Source organism: Bombina bombina, chromosome 1 (genome assembly GCF_027579735.1).
Source record: "Bombina bombina isolate aBomBom1 chromosome 1, aBomBom1.pri, whole genome shotgun sequence".
In the NCBI taxonomy this organism is placed as follows: Eukaryota; Metazoa; Chordata; class Amphibia; order Anura; family Bombinatoridae; genus Bombina; species Bombina bombina.
In genome coordinates, this window is record NC_069499.1 from 598320469 (window position 1) to 598339356 (window position 18888).

The following is an 18888-nucleotide window of genomic DNA, read 5'->3' on the forward strand; positions in this document are numbered from 1 at the left end:
CGCGGAATATCCTTCCTCCCCGACGAACTCCCGACGAATGAAGGTTCCTTTAAGGGACGTCATCCAAGATGGCGTCCCTCGAATTCCGATTGGCTGATAGGATTCTATCAGCCAATCGGAATTAAGGTAGGAAAATTCTGATTGGCTGATTGAATCAGCCAATCAGATTCAAGTTCAATCCGATTGGCCGATTGGCTTTTAATTGTAAAACCGTTTTATTATTTCAAAATGTCTTGAGTTACAGTTCATAATTATAAAGAAGCGATCTTAAATCATTAGTCTGTATTGTGTTTGGTAAACTGTCATGACATAAAAAAAAGGATCGGTAATTGGTATCGGTGAGTATTTGAAAAAAAGTATTGGTACTTGTACTCGGTCTTAAAAAAGAGTGAATCGGTGCAACCCTAATTAGAACCTAAAAGGACATTAAAATTTAATTATTTATGTATTAGAAATTATTCACTGCATTATAGCAGATCTGCATACAAAATAAATTATTTAAAAGCAATAAAAAACTATATTAAAGAAATATGTTGTGCAGTCTTGGGACACATCTATTGAACAGCTGCTTGAATGTAATGTATCTGACTTCTTTTCCTGTGGCCAATTCGGGGCTCATATAAAAGGAGCTCCTGCACATATCCACCAATAACTGAGCAGCCTGTGGGATTATTAGGGTTCTACATTCTAGACTCTATAGGAGCAGTGGAAGCACTAAATTTTAGAAATTCTATTACAGGAAAAGCATGCAAAATAAAGAATTAAAGTGCATTGCATGGTTTTTATTTGTGCATAATTATACTTTTTTATAGAGATTTTATTGAGCTTGGAAACATACAGGCAAATAGTTCCAAAAACATAAGTAGGCACAATAAGTAAAGAGTGAACAGTTCAATTTACAAATTGAAGTTATAATCAAGGGCCATTGGCTCTATTAGCAACGAGCTCTCTTTAAGCAGATTTCCTGACTTAGGGCTAGAATACGAGTGGATCGCTAATAATCGCTCCCATGCTAACTGCTCTTGACTTCGGGTTTACTGCGCATTGGGTACCACGCTTATTTCAAGTTGAAAGTAAAAAGTTTTCTTGTGTGCTCACCCGACGCGCACAAAAAGCTGAAGTTACAATTTTATGACCGCATTCTCCCATAGACTTCAATGGAGCATGAAAAGTGGGGGGGAAAACACAGAACAAGTCGTACAAACCCGCTTTCGCATTTTCTCATGTGCATTAACCTAAAATTAAATAATGTATTTTTGTTATATTATATATACACACACATTTAGACATGTGTATGTATGTATGTATGTATGTATGTATGTATGTATGTATCTCTATGTTCAAGCCCTTTGCAGTACTATTTTTTCTCTCTAACACAAGACCAGTTTGAGCCACTGGTGCTGAAGATATAATGGTGGAGAGGTCATTAGCCCAAGTGCTCATCAAATTAGAGCTTGCGGACTTTGGTGTCTAAATCTGTTGCAGTCGGTGTGGATGTACAGCTAGCAATGGATATCTCCTCTGAGAGTTTGGAGAGTTTAGGCAGAGTAGGGTAAGTTAGAATTACACCAGGGACTTGATTTTGTTGTCTACCACACTTAGGCTCATCTACCCTTAAAGGGACACTGTACCCAAATGTTTTCTTTCGTGATTCAGATAGAGCATGACATTTTAAGCAACTTTCTAATTTACTCCTATTATCAAATGTTCTTCATTCTCTTGGTATCTTTATTTGAAATGCAAGAAAGTACGTTTAGATGCCGGCCCATTTTTGGTGATCAACCCGGGTTGTTCTTGCTGATTGGTGGATAAACTCATCCACCAATAAAAAAGTGCTGTCCATAGTTCTGAATTAAAAAAAAAAAAAAAGCTTAGATGTCTTCTTTTTTAAAATAAAGATAGCAAGAGAACGAAGAAAAATTGATAATAGGAATAAATTAGAAAGTGGTTTAAAATTGCATGCTCTATCTGAATCATGAAAGAAAAAATTTGGGTTCAGTGTCCCTTTAAGTCTGTAGATCTATGCTGGGATATCCAAGCCACCTCTTCCCCCATGATTAACAATCTCTCAGCAGGAGTCATAAAAATCAAAGTAATCACCTGTTCAAGCTCAGAGAAATGGCTCTGAAGCACCACTTCTCAAACGTACACAATTTCCCCATTTATTAAGCTGACAGTCAGTCTAGCAGCGACTGTCCTACCAGGAGGGACCGAAGTCTCTCAAGAAGACCTGAGGCCTGGACGGTCCAGAACAGATTGCAGGGATCATAAAACCAGGAAATATTGGTCATCTATTAGAGATGTGCATTTGTTTTGTAACAAACACTAATTTGTTACAGAACCAGGGATATTTGTTTCCACAAAACAAATATCCAAATTAATGCACCCAAAAATTTAAAGAAAACAAATAAATACTAATTAAATTTGTCAGTATTCTTTTGTTTTCTTTAAATTTCTAACTACCTTTAGCACCTGTGCTAAAGGAAAAAGTCTTAGCGTGGCGGTTCCCGTAGCCCGCACTAAGCCTCATATTAGCACAGCCAGGGCTTTGTGAAGAAAAGGAGCGGGTTAGCATTGCTCTCCCACACGCTAAAGGTAAGTATAAAGCTACAGGTGAACTTTTCACTTATAACTTTGAAACATTCACATTTGTTTAACCCCTTAATGACCACAGCACTTTTCCATTTTCTGTCCGTTTGGGACCAAGGCTATTTTTACATTTCTGCTGTGTTTGTGTTTAGCTGTAATTTTCTTCTTACTCATTTACTGTACCCACACATATTATATACCGTTTTTCTCGCCATTAAATGGACTTTCTAAAGATACCATTATTTTCATCATATCTTATAATTTACTATAAAAAAAATTATAAAATATGAGGAAAAATTGAAAAAAAAACCCACTTTTTCTAACTTTGACCCCCAAAATCTGTTACATATCTACAACCACCAAAAAACACCTATGCTAAATAGTTTCTAAATATTGTCCTGAGTTTAGAAATACCCAATGTTTACATGTTCTTTGCTTTTTTTGCAAGTTATAGGGCAATAAATACAAGTAGCACTTTGCTATTTCCAAGCCATTATTTTTCAAAATTAGCGCTAGTTACATTAGAACACTGATATCTTTCAGGAATCTCTGAATATCCATTGACATGTATATATTTTTTTTTAGTAGACAACCCAAAGTATTGATCTAGGCCCATTTTGGTATATTTCATGCAACCATTTCACCGCCAAATGCGATCAAATAAAAAAAATCGTTCACTTTTTCACAAATTTTTTCATAAACTTTAGGTTTCTCACTGAAATTATTTACAAACAGCTTGTGCAATTATGGCTTAAATGGTTGTAAATTCTTCTCTGGGATCCCCTTTGTTCAGAAATAGCATACTTATATGGCTTTGGTGTTGCTTTTTGGTAATTAGAATGCCACTAAATGCCACTGCGCACCACACGTGTATTATGCCCAGCAGTGAAGGGGTTAATTAGGGAGCATGTAGGGAGCTTTTTGGGGTAATTTTAGCTTTAGTGTAGTGTAGTAGACAACCCCAAGTATTGATCTAGGCCCATTTTGGTATATTTCATGCCACCATTTCACCGCTAAATGCGATCAAATTAAAAAAAACGTAAAATTTTTCACAATTTTAGGTTTCTCACTGAAATCATTTACAAACAGCTTGTGCAGTTATGGCACAAATGGTTGTAAATGCTTCTCTGGGATCCCCTTTGTTCAGAAATAGCAGACATATATGGCTTTGGCATTGCTTTTTGGTATTTTGAAGGCCGCTAAATGCCGCTGCGCATCACACGTGTATTATGGCTAGCAGTGAAGGGGTTAATTAGGTAGCTTGTAGAGAGCTTGCAGGGTTAATATTAGATTTAGTGTAGAGCTCAGCCTCCCACCTGAAACATCAGACCCCCTGATCCCTCCCAAACAGCTCTCTTCCCTCCCCCACCCCACAATTGTCCCCGCCATCTTAAGTACTGGCAGAAAGTCTGCCAGTACTAAAATAAAAGCTATATTTGTTTTTTGGTGGTATTTTTAAAAGCATATTTAAATATGCTGCTGTGTAAAAGTCCCCCCTTAGCCCCCAACCTCACTGATCCCCCCCAAACAGCTCTATAACCCTCCCACTCTAACTTAATTGGCGCCATCTTGGGTACTGGCAGCTGTCTGCCAGTACCCAGTTTATAAGAAAAAATGTTTTTGTTGTACATTTTTTTAACGTTTCTGTAGTGTAGCTTCCCCCCACACAAAAACCAACCCCCCACCCCTCCACGATCTCTTTTTGTGTTTTTTTTTGTTGTGCTTATGCTACTTTTAACTTTTAACTTTTAATTCATTTTCCGTAGTGTAGCGGTTCCCACCCGCTCCCGCCCCGTGCACGCGCCCGCCCGCCACCCTCCGTGCACGCGCGCGCGTCCGTGCGCGCCCCCGACGGTCCCGCCCCCGATCCCGCCCCCCTCAACGTCACACGGCACACCGATGGCCGCCCACCCGCCTCCCAAGTCGGCTCCCACCCACCAACGATACCGGCCATCGATGTCCGGTGCAGAGAGGGCCACAGAGTGGCTCTCTCTGCATCGGATGGCCATGTCAGGTTATTGCAGGATGCCTCCATATCGAGGCATCACTGCAATAACCGGAAAGCAGCTGGAAGCGAGCAGGATCGCTTCCAGCTGCTTTCCACACCGAGGACGTGCAGGGTACGTCCTCAGGCGTTAACTGCCTTTTTTTTGAGGACGTACCCTGCACGTCCTCGGTCATTAAGGGGTTAAAGAAAAACTAATGTAAATGTTTAACGAATATTCAGCATTTACTTTGTTTTAAGTAAAGGAATATCGAATAGCACGGCAACAAATATTCAGAGAAACTACATTTTCCTGAATATTTGTTGGGGGGGGGGAAATCACTTGAAACTTTTGCCTGTGCATGATTTAGGTACGCCTTACAATTTTAAACAACTTTCCAGTTTACTTCTACTATCAAATTTGCTTCATTCTCTTGGTATCATTTGTTGAAGGAGCAGAAATGCACTACTGGTTGCTAACTGAACACATGGGTGAGCCAATGACAATCTGTATATATATGCTGCCACCAATCAGCAGCTAGAACCTAGGTTCTTTGCTGCGCCTAAGCTTTCCTAGATAAACCTTTCAGCAAAAGGAAAACAAGAGAAGGAAACAAATTAAAAAATAGAAGAAAATTAGTAAATAATTTAACCCCTTAAAGACCGAGGACGTGCCAGGTATGTCCTCCAAAAAACTACCCATAAGGACCAAGGACACGCCTGACATGTCCTCTGGGGTCTGGTGGGGGGCGCAAAGCCATATAATGTCTGCTATTTCTGAACAAAGGGGATCCCAGAGAAGCATTTACAACCATTTGTGCCATAATTGCACAAGTTATTTGTAAATAATTTCAGTGAGAAACCTAAAGTTTGTGAAAAAGTTAGTGAAAAAGTTAAAGATTTTTTTTTTATTTGATCGCATTTGGCAGTGAAATGGTGGCATGAAGTATACCAAAATGGGCCTAGATCAATACTTTGGGTTGTCTACTAAAATAAAATATATACATGTCAATGGATATTCAGGTATTCCTGACAGATATCAGTGTTCCAATATAACTAGCGCTCATTTTGGAAAAAAAAATTTGGAAATAGCAAAGTGCTACTTGTACTTATTGCCCTATAACTTGCAAAAAAAGCAAAGAACATGTAAACATTGGGTATTTCTAAACTCAGGACAAAATTTAGAAACTATTTATCATGGGTGGTTTTTGTGTTCGTAGATGTGTAACAGATTTTGGGGGTCAAAGTTAGAAAAAGTGTGTGTTTTTTCCATTTTTTCATCATATTTTATAATTTTTTTGATGGTAAATTATAAGATATGATGAAAATAATGGTATCTTTAGAAAGTCCATTTAATGGCAAGAAAAACGGTATATAAAATGTGTGGGTACAGTAAATGAGTAAGAGAAAAATTACAGCTAAACGGTAAGAAAATGGAAAAGTGTTGTGGTCCTTAAGGGGTTAAATTGTATGCTCTGTCTAATTAGTACTTTACTGCCCCTTTAATCAAGTTTGAGTTTAATGTTGATTAAATATATAGGAGTGTAAACAATTAACTACAACTGTAGAAAATAATATTGAATACAAGTTAAAATAGAAAATTATTAAAGAGGAGTAGAACGTTTTAGACCAATTAAAAGGAAGAAGGTAAAATTATAAATTTTATGTTCCATGGATATTACAAAGCTATTGGAAAAAAATAAACATCCTTTAGTAAGAAAATAACAAAAAGCAATGTATAGGTGATACCTGTAATAACCAACTAATAGTGGATACAATTGCAGGCTTTTAGGACACTGAGGTCCCTTTGTCAGGCACTCTGATCAGAGTACCTGACGAAGGGACCTCAGTGTACTGAAAGCTTGCAATTGTATCCACTATTAGTTGGCTATTACAGGTATCACCTGTACATCACTTTAGTTATTTTCTTACAAAGGGATCTTTACTTTCTTTGAATACACTGGCGAACACAGTACTGTCCTTCTTCTGCAAAGCTATTAGAGAAATATTTACAGAATCAGAGCGAACTCAAGCTATTAAAACATATTGCTACCAGTCAGAAATAAGAAAGATAAACACGTTAAACAAATTATTTTTTGTCTTGGACAAATTGACACTTCAATCCGCGTATAAATCGAGACCTCACACAAACAGGGATATAAGCGTGCATACCCAATATTTTTTAGAATTCATTATGTCGCTACATTTCGAGATGTTTACTTCTTAATGTATGCACACGGAATTCAAATTGGGCCTTTTTATATATGAACGTGATAAATTTATATCATTATCATACTCACTTCATATTTGTCGCACTTTCGCTGACGCTACTTCCGTTGTCTCACACCTCAACTTCCGCTGGGATCTATGAAGCAATGAAACCGGAAGTCTTTTTGGGCACAAGTCAACCAATCCCTAGGTTACATTTTTATGTAGCTAAGCGCAAAAACGCGTTATTGTCCCCTACTCCCCTTGTCTATCAGAAGAAATACAAGGCAGAGCACGTATACGATGCGCGGCAGTCACTGACACTGTTACAAACCCCAGAACAGTCCATCTATTCAGCAGCTTCCTTCTTGTTCTCCCTATTTTTTCACCTAGATTAATATTTTTCATTTCTTTATCGTGACAGTTCAAACTGTTCTTCACAGCCAAATACCATATGGCAAACAGGCTCTTTAAAACGTATAATCATGTTAAAAAAAAAGACGTTTACCGTCCTCATCCCACGAATTTCTTAAAAAATAGAGGGTCTTCAGCACTCTTTGAAAATGCAATATATTGTAATTTATTGAAAAAGAGTTTAAATTCACAGGTAGTGCGCAGCATGAGAAACATCGCCTTCTATAAAAATTGCGTTCAGATAGATCAGTACTAGTAGGTGGAAAAAAGCGAGTTCAATCCCGCAAATCCAAAATAGCATAAAAGCAGCGTTATTAAAGGGACACTGAACCCAATTTTTTTCTTTCGTGGTTCAGATAGAGCATGCAATTTTAATCAACTTTCTAATTTACTCCTATTATCAAATTTTCTTCGTTCTCTTGCTACCTTTATTTGAAAAAGAAGGCATCTAAGCTTTTTTTTGGTTCAGAACTCTGGACAGCACTTTTTACTGGTGGATGAATTTATCCACCAATCAGCAAGGACAGCTCCGGTTGTTCACCAAAAATAGGCCGGCATCTAAACTTACATTCTTGCATTTCAAATAACGATACCAAGAGAATGAAGAAAATTTGATAATAGTAGTAAATTAGAAAGTTGTTTAAAATGTCATGCTGTATCTGAATAGCGAAAGAAAAAATGTGGGTTCAGTGTCCCTACTCCCTTTAATCCATCCCAAACAAATTAGACATGATGCACATTTTGATGGGGGGGGGGCGGGATGGGCTGTTAAAAAAAAAAAGACATGATGCACACAAGGTAAAAAAGTTTTTTTTGCGTTTCGGCGTAAGCCGTACTAGTAGGCGCTTAAGATAATATTGCAAATTAAAAGTTATAAAAATTAAAAATAGCACAATAGCAGCTGCCCATAACAGGTAAACCTATATTTAGATTGCAGTAACAAATATATTTGCAGTCCATAAACTATTGCCCAAATATTTTCAAACGCTGCTCAAAGGAAAGCTCCTCATAGTACACGTTAAAAAATCTGGACATTGAAGTGACTAATAGTTTTGTATAGATTTTACTGGACAGCCTGATGAAATACTGGACTGTCAGGTTAAATGTTGGATACCTAGCAACCCTACCTATATAAGCTTGTTTAAAATTAACTTGCTGGTTTAAAAAAAAAAAGTTATATAAATATATAAAACTAGTTAGGAGAGAAAAGTTAGTAGTCTACCCAATATTAAGGGCAACATTTCTCAAAGTTAGAATAAGGAAAGGCTCACGTTTATTGAAAAAGAATAGACCTCACAAATCACCATATTTATAAAGGGTTATGCGCCAATAAAGTCTCAACTTTTCACATGTGCAAAAAAATCAGCTGATGTTCATTTACAAGTCTTTAATATTTGCAAATAAGATTAAATGTATTAATCTCTAATGGCATTTTAAATAGTATTCATTTGCATTTATTACGTATTTATGAAAAGTGGTGCATGTAACATTCACTATTTTTAATATCGCCAATTGGTAGGTTGCAAGATAGTGAAAGAGATGGAGCCATATTGTTGTTTTTCCGGAGATACAATGTAAAATTTTCTTGTTCTAATCGCAGTATCTGGAGTTAGAAATCTCCCACAACAAATCTAAAAATAAAAGATTGCAAAGAAAGAAAAAGCAACTAGTAAAGGGCAGAAAATACAGCACAAAAAAACATTTCTCTCAAATAATGGTCAAATAAAAGGGTTGAATAAAAGAAACTATTAATTTCATTCCTTCACTTACATCACGTGATAAGATTAAAGGGACACTAAAGTCAAAATTAAACTTTCATGATTCAGATAAGGCATGCCATTTTTAACTTCCATTGACAAAATGTTCAGTCTTTTTATATTTAAAATTTTTGAGTCACCAGCTCTTTCCGAGCACGTGTAAGAATTCACAGAATATACTTGTATGCATGTGTGATTGGCTGATGGCTGTCACATGATACAGGAGGAGTGGAAATAGACATAACTGAAATTTGTCAGAAACAAATCTACTCATTTGAAGTTCAGACTAAGTGCTATTGCATTGTCTTTTTATCATGCATTTGTTGATAATGTAAATCTGTTTTTTACTGGTCCTTTAATCTCTTTTAATAAGTTGGATATTTATTACAGATTACTGTTACAAAACTAATGTATAACGCATGATTAATAAATAAAGTTAATAGAGTTCTGCGACAGCACATCCATTTGCTTATCATCTCAATTTCCATTTGCACGTAACAAGACTTTACATTTTTACTTCATGCGATCTGTCATGATGTACTTGCGACTTTTTAGGTGTGTTATTTCAGACTTATTTTGCCCTAAGTAAAAGAAAAAGCTTAAAGTGGAAATTATCAGTCATGGATATAGCAGTACAGCAGTGCAGGTGTAAAAGTTTAAAGGAACTGTAACCCTCGTGGGATACTCCTCTATCAGACCAAACTCAGCCAGTAGTCTTGTTATCCCGACGTCGAGCTGGAATGACAGGGAATATCCCAGAGCAGAGAAAGTTAGTGAGACTCACCACAGGCAGGACAGTCCCCAGCGACAATAGCAAAGCAGTCCAAGGATGAACCACTAGAATGGTCAGGCAGGCAGGGTCTGGCAACAGCAAAGCAGTCCAAGGATAAACCACTAGAATGGTCAGGCAGACAGGGTTTGGCAACAGTAAAGCAGTCCAAGGATAAACCACTAGAATAGGCAGGCAGGGTTTGGCAACAGTAAAGCAGTCCAAGGATAAACCACTAGAATAGTCAGGCAGGCAGGGTTTGGCAACAGTAAAGCAGTCCAAGGGCACACCACTAGAATGGTCAGACAGGCAGGGTTTGGCAACAGAGATCAATCCAGCAGTGTAAGGGTTAAGTCAGGTAGAGTTGTCCGACAAGCACGTTCAGCAACAGCAATTAGGCACAAAAAAGAATGATCTGTCACACCCAGGGGCACACAAAGTAACACCTATACTTGGGCAGTGACAGATCGTTCTACAAACATTTAAATAGGCGCAGATTTGCACCACTGAGCTGCAACCGGCATCTGAAGCGTGCGGCGCACGCATCCGGAGCCAACACTGCCCCTGACAACGAGCAGGGAAGGAGACGCCGCGCCCCTAGCAACGGCTAGAGCGACGCGGCGTGACATAGCCCCCCTCTCAAGGCTTCCCTCTAGGAACTAGAGTCTGCCTCAAAGGAGATGAGCAGCATGGAATATGGAGACCAGAGATGGAGCATGCCCATCATGGGCAGGAACGATCTGCCACGGAGTAACCCTTCCAATGTATCAGATACTGCAGTTGTCTGCGCTTGTATCTGGAGTCCAGAATCTTAGCTACTTCATATTCAGGGTCACCACGAACCAAGAGCAGAGGAGGTGGAGCTCGGAGCCGGGTATATCTATTCTTGATGTAAGGTTTAAGTAGTGAGATGTGGAAGACTGGATGTATGTGTAGGGTTTTTGGCAAGGCCACTTTGTAGGCAACAGGAGACAGTTTTTAAACCTAGGCCCCAATTTGTGACAGGGTTGACGTAGACGAATGTGTCGAGTAGAGATCCAAACACGTTCACCCACTGGGATGGCACGTACAGAAGCCCTATGACGATCAGCTAATTTCTTATATCTAGAGACAGCTGAACACAGCTGAGAGCGAATACGTTGCCAATGAGTGGTGAGTTCAGTGATGTGTCGGTCTGCGCCAGGGACCCCAGTGGACTGAGCTGAAAGAGGGAAGACACAAGGTTGATACCCTGCTGTGGCTTGAAACGGAAAACATTGAAGAGAAGAGTGCCAATGAGTATTTCTTGCCAGCTCAAAGGTAGGCTTCAAGATCCTAGTTTGCTCTCTCAGTCCATTGGTCTGAGGATGGTAGCCAGACGACAAGGAAACAGTGGTTCCAATCAACTTAAAAAAGGCTCTCAGAAAGGCAGAGATGAACTGTGGCCCTCTGTTGGGAAACAATATTCACAGGAATGCCGTGAAGTCACACCACATGCAAGAGAAAAAGGGACAACAATTCTTGAGCAGAAGGCAGTTTGGTTAAAGGGACACTGTACCCAAAAATTTTCTTTCGTGATTCAGATTGAGCATGAAATTTTAAGCAACTTTCTAATTTACTCCTATTATCAAATTTTCTTCATTCTCTTGGTATCTTTATTTGAAATGCAAGAATGTAAGTTTAGATGCCGGCCCATTTTTGGTGAACAACCTGGGTTGTCCTTGCTGGTTGGTGGATAAATTCATCCACCAATAAAAAAGTGCTGTCCAGAGTACTGAAACAAAAAAAAAGCTTAGATGCCTTCTTTTTCAAATAATGATAGCAAGAGAACGAAGAAAAATTGATAATAGGAGTAAATTAGAAAGTTGCTTAAAATTGCATGCTCTTTCTGAATTACAAAAGAAAAAATTTGGGTTCAGTGTCCCTTTAAGGGTACGAAGTGAGCCAGTCTGGAAAAGCAATCCACCACAACCCAGATAACTGTATGGTGGTCGGAAGAAGGAAGGTCCACAATGAAGTCCATTGTTATTTGTGTCCATGGTCGTTTGGGAATGGACAATGGTTGGAGCAAGCCAGGAGGCAAGGAACGGGGAGTCTTGTTGGCCGCACAAATTGTGAAGGCTTTCACATAATCCTGAGCATCAGACTTCATAGTAGGCCACCAAACATGTTGGGAAAGACGCTTGAAAGTCTTAGTCGAACCAGGATGTCCGGAGAGTTTGCTATCAAGAGCCCAGGCTAGCACAGGGATAAGTAAGTTCAGAGGTACAAATATGATATCGGAGGCCATGGGGGAAACAGGAGGTTTACTAGACTGAGCATGTTGCAATCTTTGCAGAAGGGTGGTATTGAGTTGAGAAACCACACAGGAGTGGGGTATGATGTGTTCGATAGGAGCTTCTGAGGAATCACTTGAGTGAGGGAACTGACGGGAAAGGGCGTCCGCTTTCTTGTTCTTGGTCCCAGGAAGATAAGAGACCACAAAGTTAAAACGGGAAAAGAACAAGGCCCATCTGGCCTGTCGAGGATTGAGTCGATGAGCAGTCTCTAGGTAAGTCAGATTCTTGTGGTCGGTGAGAATCTGAATAGGATTGGCGGTGCCCTCTAACCAGTGACGCCATTCAGTCAAGGCCATCTTAATGGCTAAGAGTTCACGATTACCCACATTGTAGTTCCTCTCAGCAGGAGTAAAGCGTTTAGAGAAAAAGGCTACAGGGTGTGACTTGGAAGTCAAAGGGTCCCTCTGGGTAAGAACTATTCCAGCCCCTATCTCGGAGGCATCAACCTCTAAAGTTAACTGTAAGTCAGGATCAGGATGGCGGAGCACAGGAGCTGAACAAAAAGCCTTTTTCAGACAAGAGAAGGCGTTTATGGCCTCAGGAGGCCAATGTTTACAGTCTTTGTTCCGTTTTGTCAATTCCGTGAGAGGAGCTACTGTTTGAGAAAAGTTCTTTATAAACTTGCGGTAATAATTGGAGAAACCCAAGAACCTCTGCAATTCCATTAAAGAGGTAGGTTGAGGCCATTCTAGTACTACGGTGAGTTTAGCAGGATCCTTTGAGATGACATATCCAAGGAATTGGATCTGAACTTGATCAAACACACTTTTCTAGCTTGGCTACCAAAGAATTCTCTCTGAGACGAAGAAGCACCTGTCTCACATGCCTATGATGCTCCTCTAAAGTGAAAGAGAAAACAAGGATATCCAGATAAACAATGACAGTGCGGTTAAAGAGGTCACGGAAGACATTGTTGACAAATGCCTGGAAGACTGCAGGGGCGTTACACAGCCCAAAGGGCATTACAAGGTATTCGTAATGCCCAGATCTTGTGTTAAAGGCGGTCTTCCATTGGTGGCCTGGAAAGATGCGAATCAGATTGTATGCCCCACGTAAGTCCAATTTGGTGAAAAAGCGAGCATAGTGGAGTGAGTCATACAGTTCGGTGATCAATGGTATGGGATAGCAATTCTTGATGGTTATGTTGTTCAAGGCCCTGTAGTCAATGCAGGGTCTGAGCCTACCATCCTTCTTACTGACAAAAAAGAAGCCAGCCCCAGCAGGAGAGGAGGAAGGCCAAATGAACCCTTTAGCTAGGTTCTCTTGTATGTACTCCTCCATGGATTTGGTTTTAGCCTTGGAGAATGGATAAGTCCTCCCTTTAGGAAGTGGGGCTCCGGGAAAGAGGTCGATCTTGCAGTCATAAGGACGGTGGGGTGGCAGCACGTCGGCTGCTTTTTTCTCGAACACATCCGCAAAGTCTGTGTATACTGAAGGAAGGTTTGAAGGAGTCTGTATACTGGCTATGGGAATACAAGACAGAGGAATGACTTCAGCAAGGCAGGAGTGGAAACAGGAGGTACCCCAGGAGGCCAGTTGTCCCTCAGCCCAGTCAAACTGTGGATTGTGTACCCGAAGCCAAGGAAGACCAAGGATGACAGGTTGTGCTGGGGAATGAATGACTTCAAACTGCAGCTGTTCAGTGTGTAGGACTCCCACAGTCAGGGTCAGGGGTGCTGACTAAAAATGGATCACGCCCGAACCAAGGGGGGTACCATCCAGGGTAGTTATTTTGAGACAATGTCTTTTTTGCAGAAGAGGCAAACCAGCTTGAATCATTAAACGGTGATCCAGGAAGTTTCCAGCAGCCCCTGAATCAATGAAGGAATGAGTGTGGACAGTATTCTGAAGGAAGGTAAGGGTAACATGTACCAGGATCCAAGAGGAGTGAGGGGATTTAGTAGAGATCATGCTTAGAGGTACCCCAGTGTTATCCCCTAAGCATTGGCTTTTCCCGGCCGAATGTCACAGTCCTTCAGTTGATGGGTGTTAGATCCATAATAAAAACATAGTCTCTGTCTCTTTCTTCTCTGTCTTTCAGACTCTGAAGGTTTGAAGGAGGAGAGATCCATGGGTTCCTCCACTGAGGTAGCTGAAGGGGTAGCTGATGCTGCTGAAACTGGGCGAATAGGAGGACAGGAAGGAAGGACCCTCCTAGTTCTGTCTCTCTCCGCTTGCCTTTCCTGAAAACGAGAGTCCAGACTGATACAAAGCGCTATGAAGTCATCCAAAGAAGAAGGAAGATCACGATAAGTGAGTTCATCTTTAATGCGTTCATGGAGACCCCTCCTAAAGGCTGCCTTGAGAGCACTGCCATCCCAAGTGGTTTCAAGTGCCAAGGTGCGGAACTCGATGGCATATTGTGCCACAGTTTATTTTGCCTTGGTGGAGATCCAGGAGAGAATATTCCGCAGCAGAGGTATGGCCAGAAGTCCCAAACACAGAAGATAAAGCAGAAATGAACTCATCAGCATCATGCAGGAGTGTAGCGTTCTGTTCCAAAAGGGGAGAGACCCAGGCTAGAGCCTTATCCTTTAGCAAGGAAATTATAAAGGTGACCCTTGACTGATGAGACTGGAAGGTGTGAGGATCATTGCGGAAGTGCAGCCTGCATTGGTTTAGAAAGCCCCTGCAATCAGTAGTACCTTCATACTTGTCAGGCAAGGGTATCCGGGGTATACTTCCAGAAGCAGAGGAAGAAGTCACAGCACTAGGAGTAGGGGCTGGTGGTGTAGCAACAGGAGCGGCATCCCTCGCTGCAACTAGTAAGGAGAATTGAGCGGTAATAGCCTCTAGCTTGGAATCCATATTCTGCAACTGTGTGGTATGGGTTCCCAACATCTGTCCCTGAAGATAAACAGCTTGTGCCACCTCATCTGGCTGCATGGCCCAAGTATAATGTAACGCTCGTGGGATACTCCTCTATCAGACCAAGCTCGGCCAGTAGTCTTGTTATCCTGGCGTCGAGCCAGAATGATAAGGAATATCCCAGAGCAGAGAAAGTTAGTGAGATATGGAAGGCGGCACTCACCACAGGCAGGACAGTCCCCAGTGGCAACAGCAGAGCAGTCCAAGGATGAACCACCAGAATGGTCAGGCAGGCAGTGTCTGGCAACAGTAAAGCAGTCCAAGGATAAACCACTAGAATAGTCCGGCAGGCAGGGTTTGGCAACAGTAAAGCAGTCCAAGGATAAACCACTAGAATAGTCAGGCAGGCAGGGTTTGGCAACAGTAAAGCAGTCCAAGGGCACACCACTAGAATGGTCAGGCAGGCAGGGTTTGGCAACAGAGATCAATCCAGCAATGTAAGGGTTAAGGCAGGTAGAGTAGTCAGACAGGCAGGTTCAGCAACAGCAATTAGGCACAAAAAAGAACGATCTGTCACACCTAGGAGCACTGTCAGGAATTGTGGTTATGCTGTACCTTTAAGGAATTCAACCAATAGGATTCTTCCTCCTCTCATTTAAACACCTGCTCAGGTTACAAACGTTGCTTAGTATTTTGTTATTTTCACTAGTAACACTGAGCCTTGCTACAGCTGAAGTACTGCCTTCTCTCTGCATTTGTTTAACCTCTTGGTCTTTTGTGTTTGCAAATAGGAACTACAGTCACTGGAATCAATTCCTTTTATTTAGGAACTTTCTGTTTGCACATTCCTGCACAGCCAGTGACTGCAACTAAATATTCATCTACCTTATCAACACCCTCCAACTGCCTTCCTCCAGACTCACCATTGTCTACTTAACAAAGGTACTCTGCAGATGTACATATTTAATTTTACCTTATATTTCTTGTGAATTGCATAATATCAGTTTAAGCTCTCCACTCTGTCCTGTGACATCACAAGCTCTGCAAAGACTCATCTGTGCACACAGAACAGGAAGTCTCCTCCCCTCCAGATCAGATACCAACATTCAGAGACTCTAGTCACTGCTGTGAGCTTCACAAGAGATTCTGTGAGTACACAATGTTTTATTGAACAGACTTAGCATTTAAGAAACTGCTACTTAATTGTGGATTGCATAAAACATATAAGGTTGTCTAAACTGCTACTGAATTGTGGACTGCATAAAACATATAAGACTGTCTTACTTCTCATGCCTGATTAACTCACTCACTGCAGCTTTGCATAAAACATATAAGACTGTCTTACTTCTCTTGCCTGATTAACTCACTCACTGCAGCTTAACTGTTAAAGCAACTCTCAAGTATATTCTAAGGAAAAGACAAAGTAATTCCACCTTATTTTAATTTTTTCTTACTACTCAGTTAATTTATCTTTAAAGTTCCATCATCTATAAATAATAGATTGAATGGATACCAAAGTTATATCTTGTTTGTACATTCTCCATACTAAATTAACCTTTGCAAACTAAATGACACTATACTACTTGGTTTCACTTTGAAGCTAGTGTTACCATATCAATTAGTGTTACATTCAAATATTTCTAAATCTTACATAATACTAAGCCAATTAAGAAGGAAAATAAATAAATAAATAAATTAAAAAAAAAGAATAAGAATTTAGTGATTTATATTCAGCTAGTATGGATCCTGCTGAAATACCTCAATTTGTATATAATTTAAATCAAAAGGTGGATAAAATGGGACAAGCCATTTTAGATTTGCAACTTGAAACTCAGGTACTTAGAGAACTAATTAAAGATCTCAAAGATCAAAACACACCAAGTACTGAGCCACAAGTAAGCCTACCAGAACCTTTCACTGGTGATAGGAGGTTATACAGGCAATTCAAAAATGCATGCCATTTGTTATTTAACCTAAAACCCAAAACGTACCCTACAGACAGGGTCAGGGTTCTTTCAACAATTTCATTTCTTAGGTCAGAACCCAGGGTGTGGGCTGACCACTTATGTGAAACAAATGATCCTTTGCTGAATTCTTTCTCAGGATTTTTTTCTGCTATGGATGAGCTGTACAGGGATGCAGATATACAACTCACCGCTGAACAAAAAATGAGGAGTCTCAAGCAAGGAAAAAAAACAGTAGAAGACTACATCACCGAATTTAAATTATATGCATCAGATTCTGCCTGGAGTTCGGTTTCCCTAAGAAATCAGTTCAGACTGGGATTGTCTGACTCAGTTAAAGATGAACTTGCTCGAATAGAAATGCCAAGTACCTTAGAAGCACTTATGAAACTGGCAACACAAATTGACCGAAGACTCAGGGAACGCAAGGCAGAACGCAGCTATTCTGAAACTACATCTAAGCCATCTTCATCTACTTACTCACACCAGAGACCTATAACTACAGAACAAACAACACCCATGGAGATTGGAGTTATTAGAGGACCCCTTACCGCAGATGAAAGAATGAGACGTAAAACCAACCATCTCTGTATGTATTGTGGCAATTCCAACCATATGGTCACAGATTGCCCCATCTTACGCAAGAACAAAAAGAGTAAGTTTTTAACTATAAATAATACTAGTCATGTAGAAAAAACACTTTCTTATTGCAATTTATCTCTTACTCTGCAGTGGGACCTTAGAAGACTCACAACCAATGCCATAGTGGACTCCGGAGCTTTTGGCAATTTCATAGATATCAGCACTGTTCAAAAAAATAAAATACCTACCGTATTAAAAAAAACTCCAGTCTCTCTCAAGGTTATTGATGGTTCTGATCTAAAATATGGTCCAATCACACATAACACAATTCCAATATTAGTTACTATTGATGGGGCACATACAGAATATCTTACATTTGACATCATACCATCACCACATTTTCAGGTTGTTTTGGGTCTGTATTGGTTACAGTTACACAACCCTAGCATCAATTGGTCTAGTTTCTCAGTAAACTTTACTTCACCCTATTGTGAAAGCACTTGTTACCCACAGCCTGTAATACTTCAAGCAACTACTGAAGAAGTAAAAATACCTGAACCCTATCAAGATTTTGTTGAAGTCTTCAGTAAGTCTGAGGCTGAATCATTACCCCCGCACCGGGTTTATGACTGCCCGATAGAACTAATCCCTGGAGCAACATTACCAGTTGGTCACTTATACCCATTAAGTCAACCGGAATTGGATCATTTAAAGCAATACCTACAGGACAACCTAAGGAAAGGTTTCATACGCCCCTCTTCCTCTCCTGCCGCAGCTGGTATGTTCTTCGTGACCAACAAAGACTCTACTCTCAGACCTATAATAGATTATAGGGAGCTCAACAAACGTACAGTAAAAAACCGGTACCCACTTCCATTGATACCGGAACTGATCGAACGCCTAACCAATGCATCCATTTTCACAAAGCTTGATTTAAGGGGGGCTTACAACCTAATCCGTATAAGGGAAGGCGACGAATGGCTCACTGCATTCAGAACGAGGTATGGCCTCTATGAATACCTAGTGATGCCATTCGGCCTTTGTAATGCCCCCGCAACCTTCCAACACTTCATAAATGACATATTCCGTGATTTACTAGATGTCTGTTTGGTTGTATATCTTGATGATATTCTAATTTATTCTAATAACATATCAGACCACATAAAACATGTACGTTGGGTGTTAGCTCGTTTAAAAATACATAAGTTATATGCAAAATTAGAGAAGTGTTCTTTCCACAACACTTCCATTTCATTTCTAGGATACACCATTTCCTCAGCTGGCATTCAGATGCAGTCAGAAAAGGTCGAAGCAGTTAAACATTGGCCACAGCCTACTGATCGGAAATCTTTGCAAAGATTTCTTGGTTTCGCTAACTATTATCGAAAATTTATAAAGAATTTTTCGACGGTTGTAAAACCACTCACTCAACTCACTGGAACTACACATCCATTCCTATGGGAAGAAAAGCATACTCATGTTTTTGAAAAATTAA

At 40.2% G+C, this 18888-nt stretch overlaps 1 protein-coding gene across 2 annotated transcripts in view; it reads right to left on the reverse strand.

Annotated features, from left to right (window-relative positions):
- The window catches only part of RBMX2 (RNA binding motif protein X-linked 2), a 48429-nt gene extending 32571 nt beyond the window's left edge, over positions 1–15858 (reverse strand). The window contains exon 1 of one of the 2 annotated variants that reach the window (XM_053698921.1): positions 15821–15858. In XM_053698921.1, the coding sequence (XP_053554896.1) occupies positions 15821–15843 (23 nt within the window). In that variant the 5' untranslated portion in view covers positions 15844–15858. Of the gene's footprint in view, positions 1–6873; positions 7010–15820 lie in introns of those variants that run through there. The other variant, XM_053698922.1, reaches the window with a different exon arrangement.
- Positions 15859–18888: the final 3030 nt, after the last annotated feature.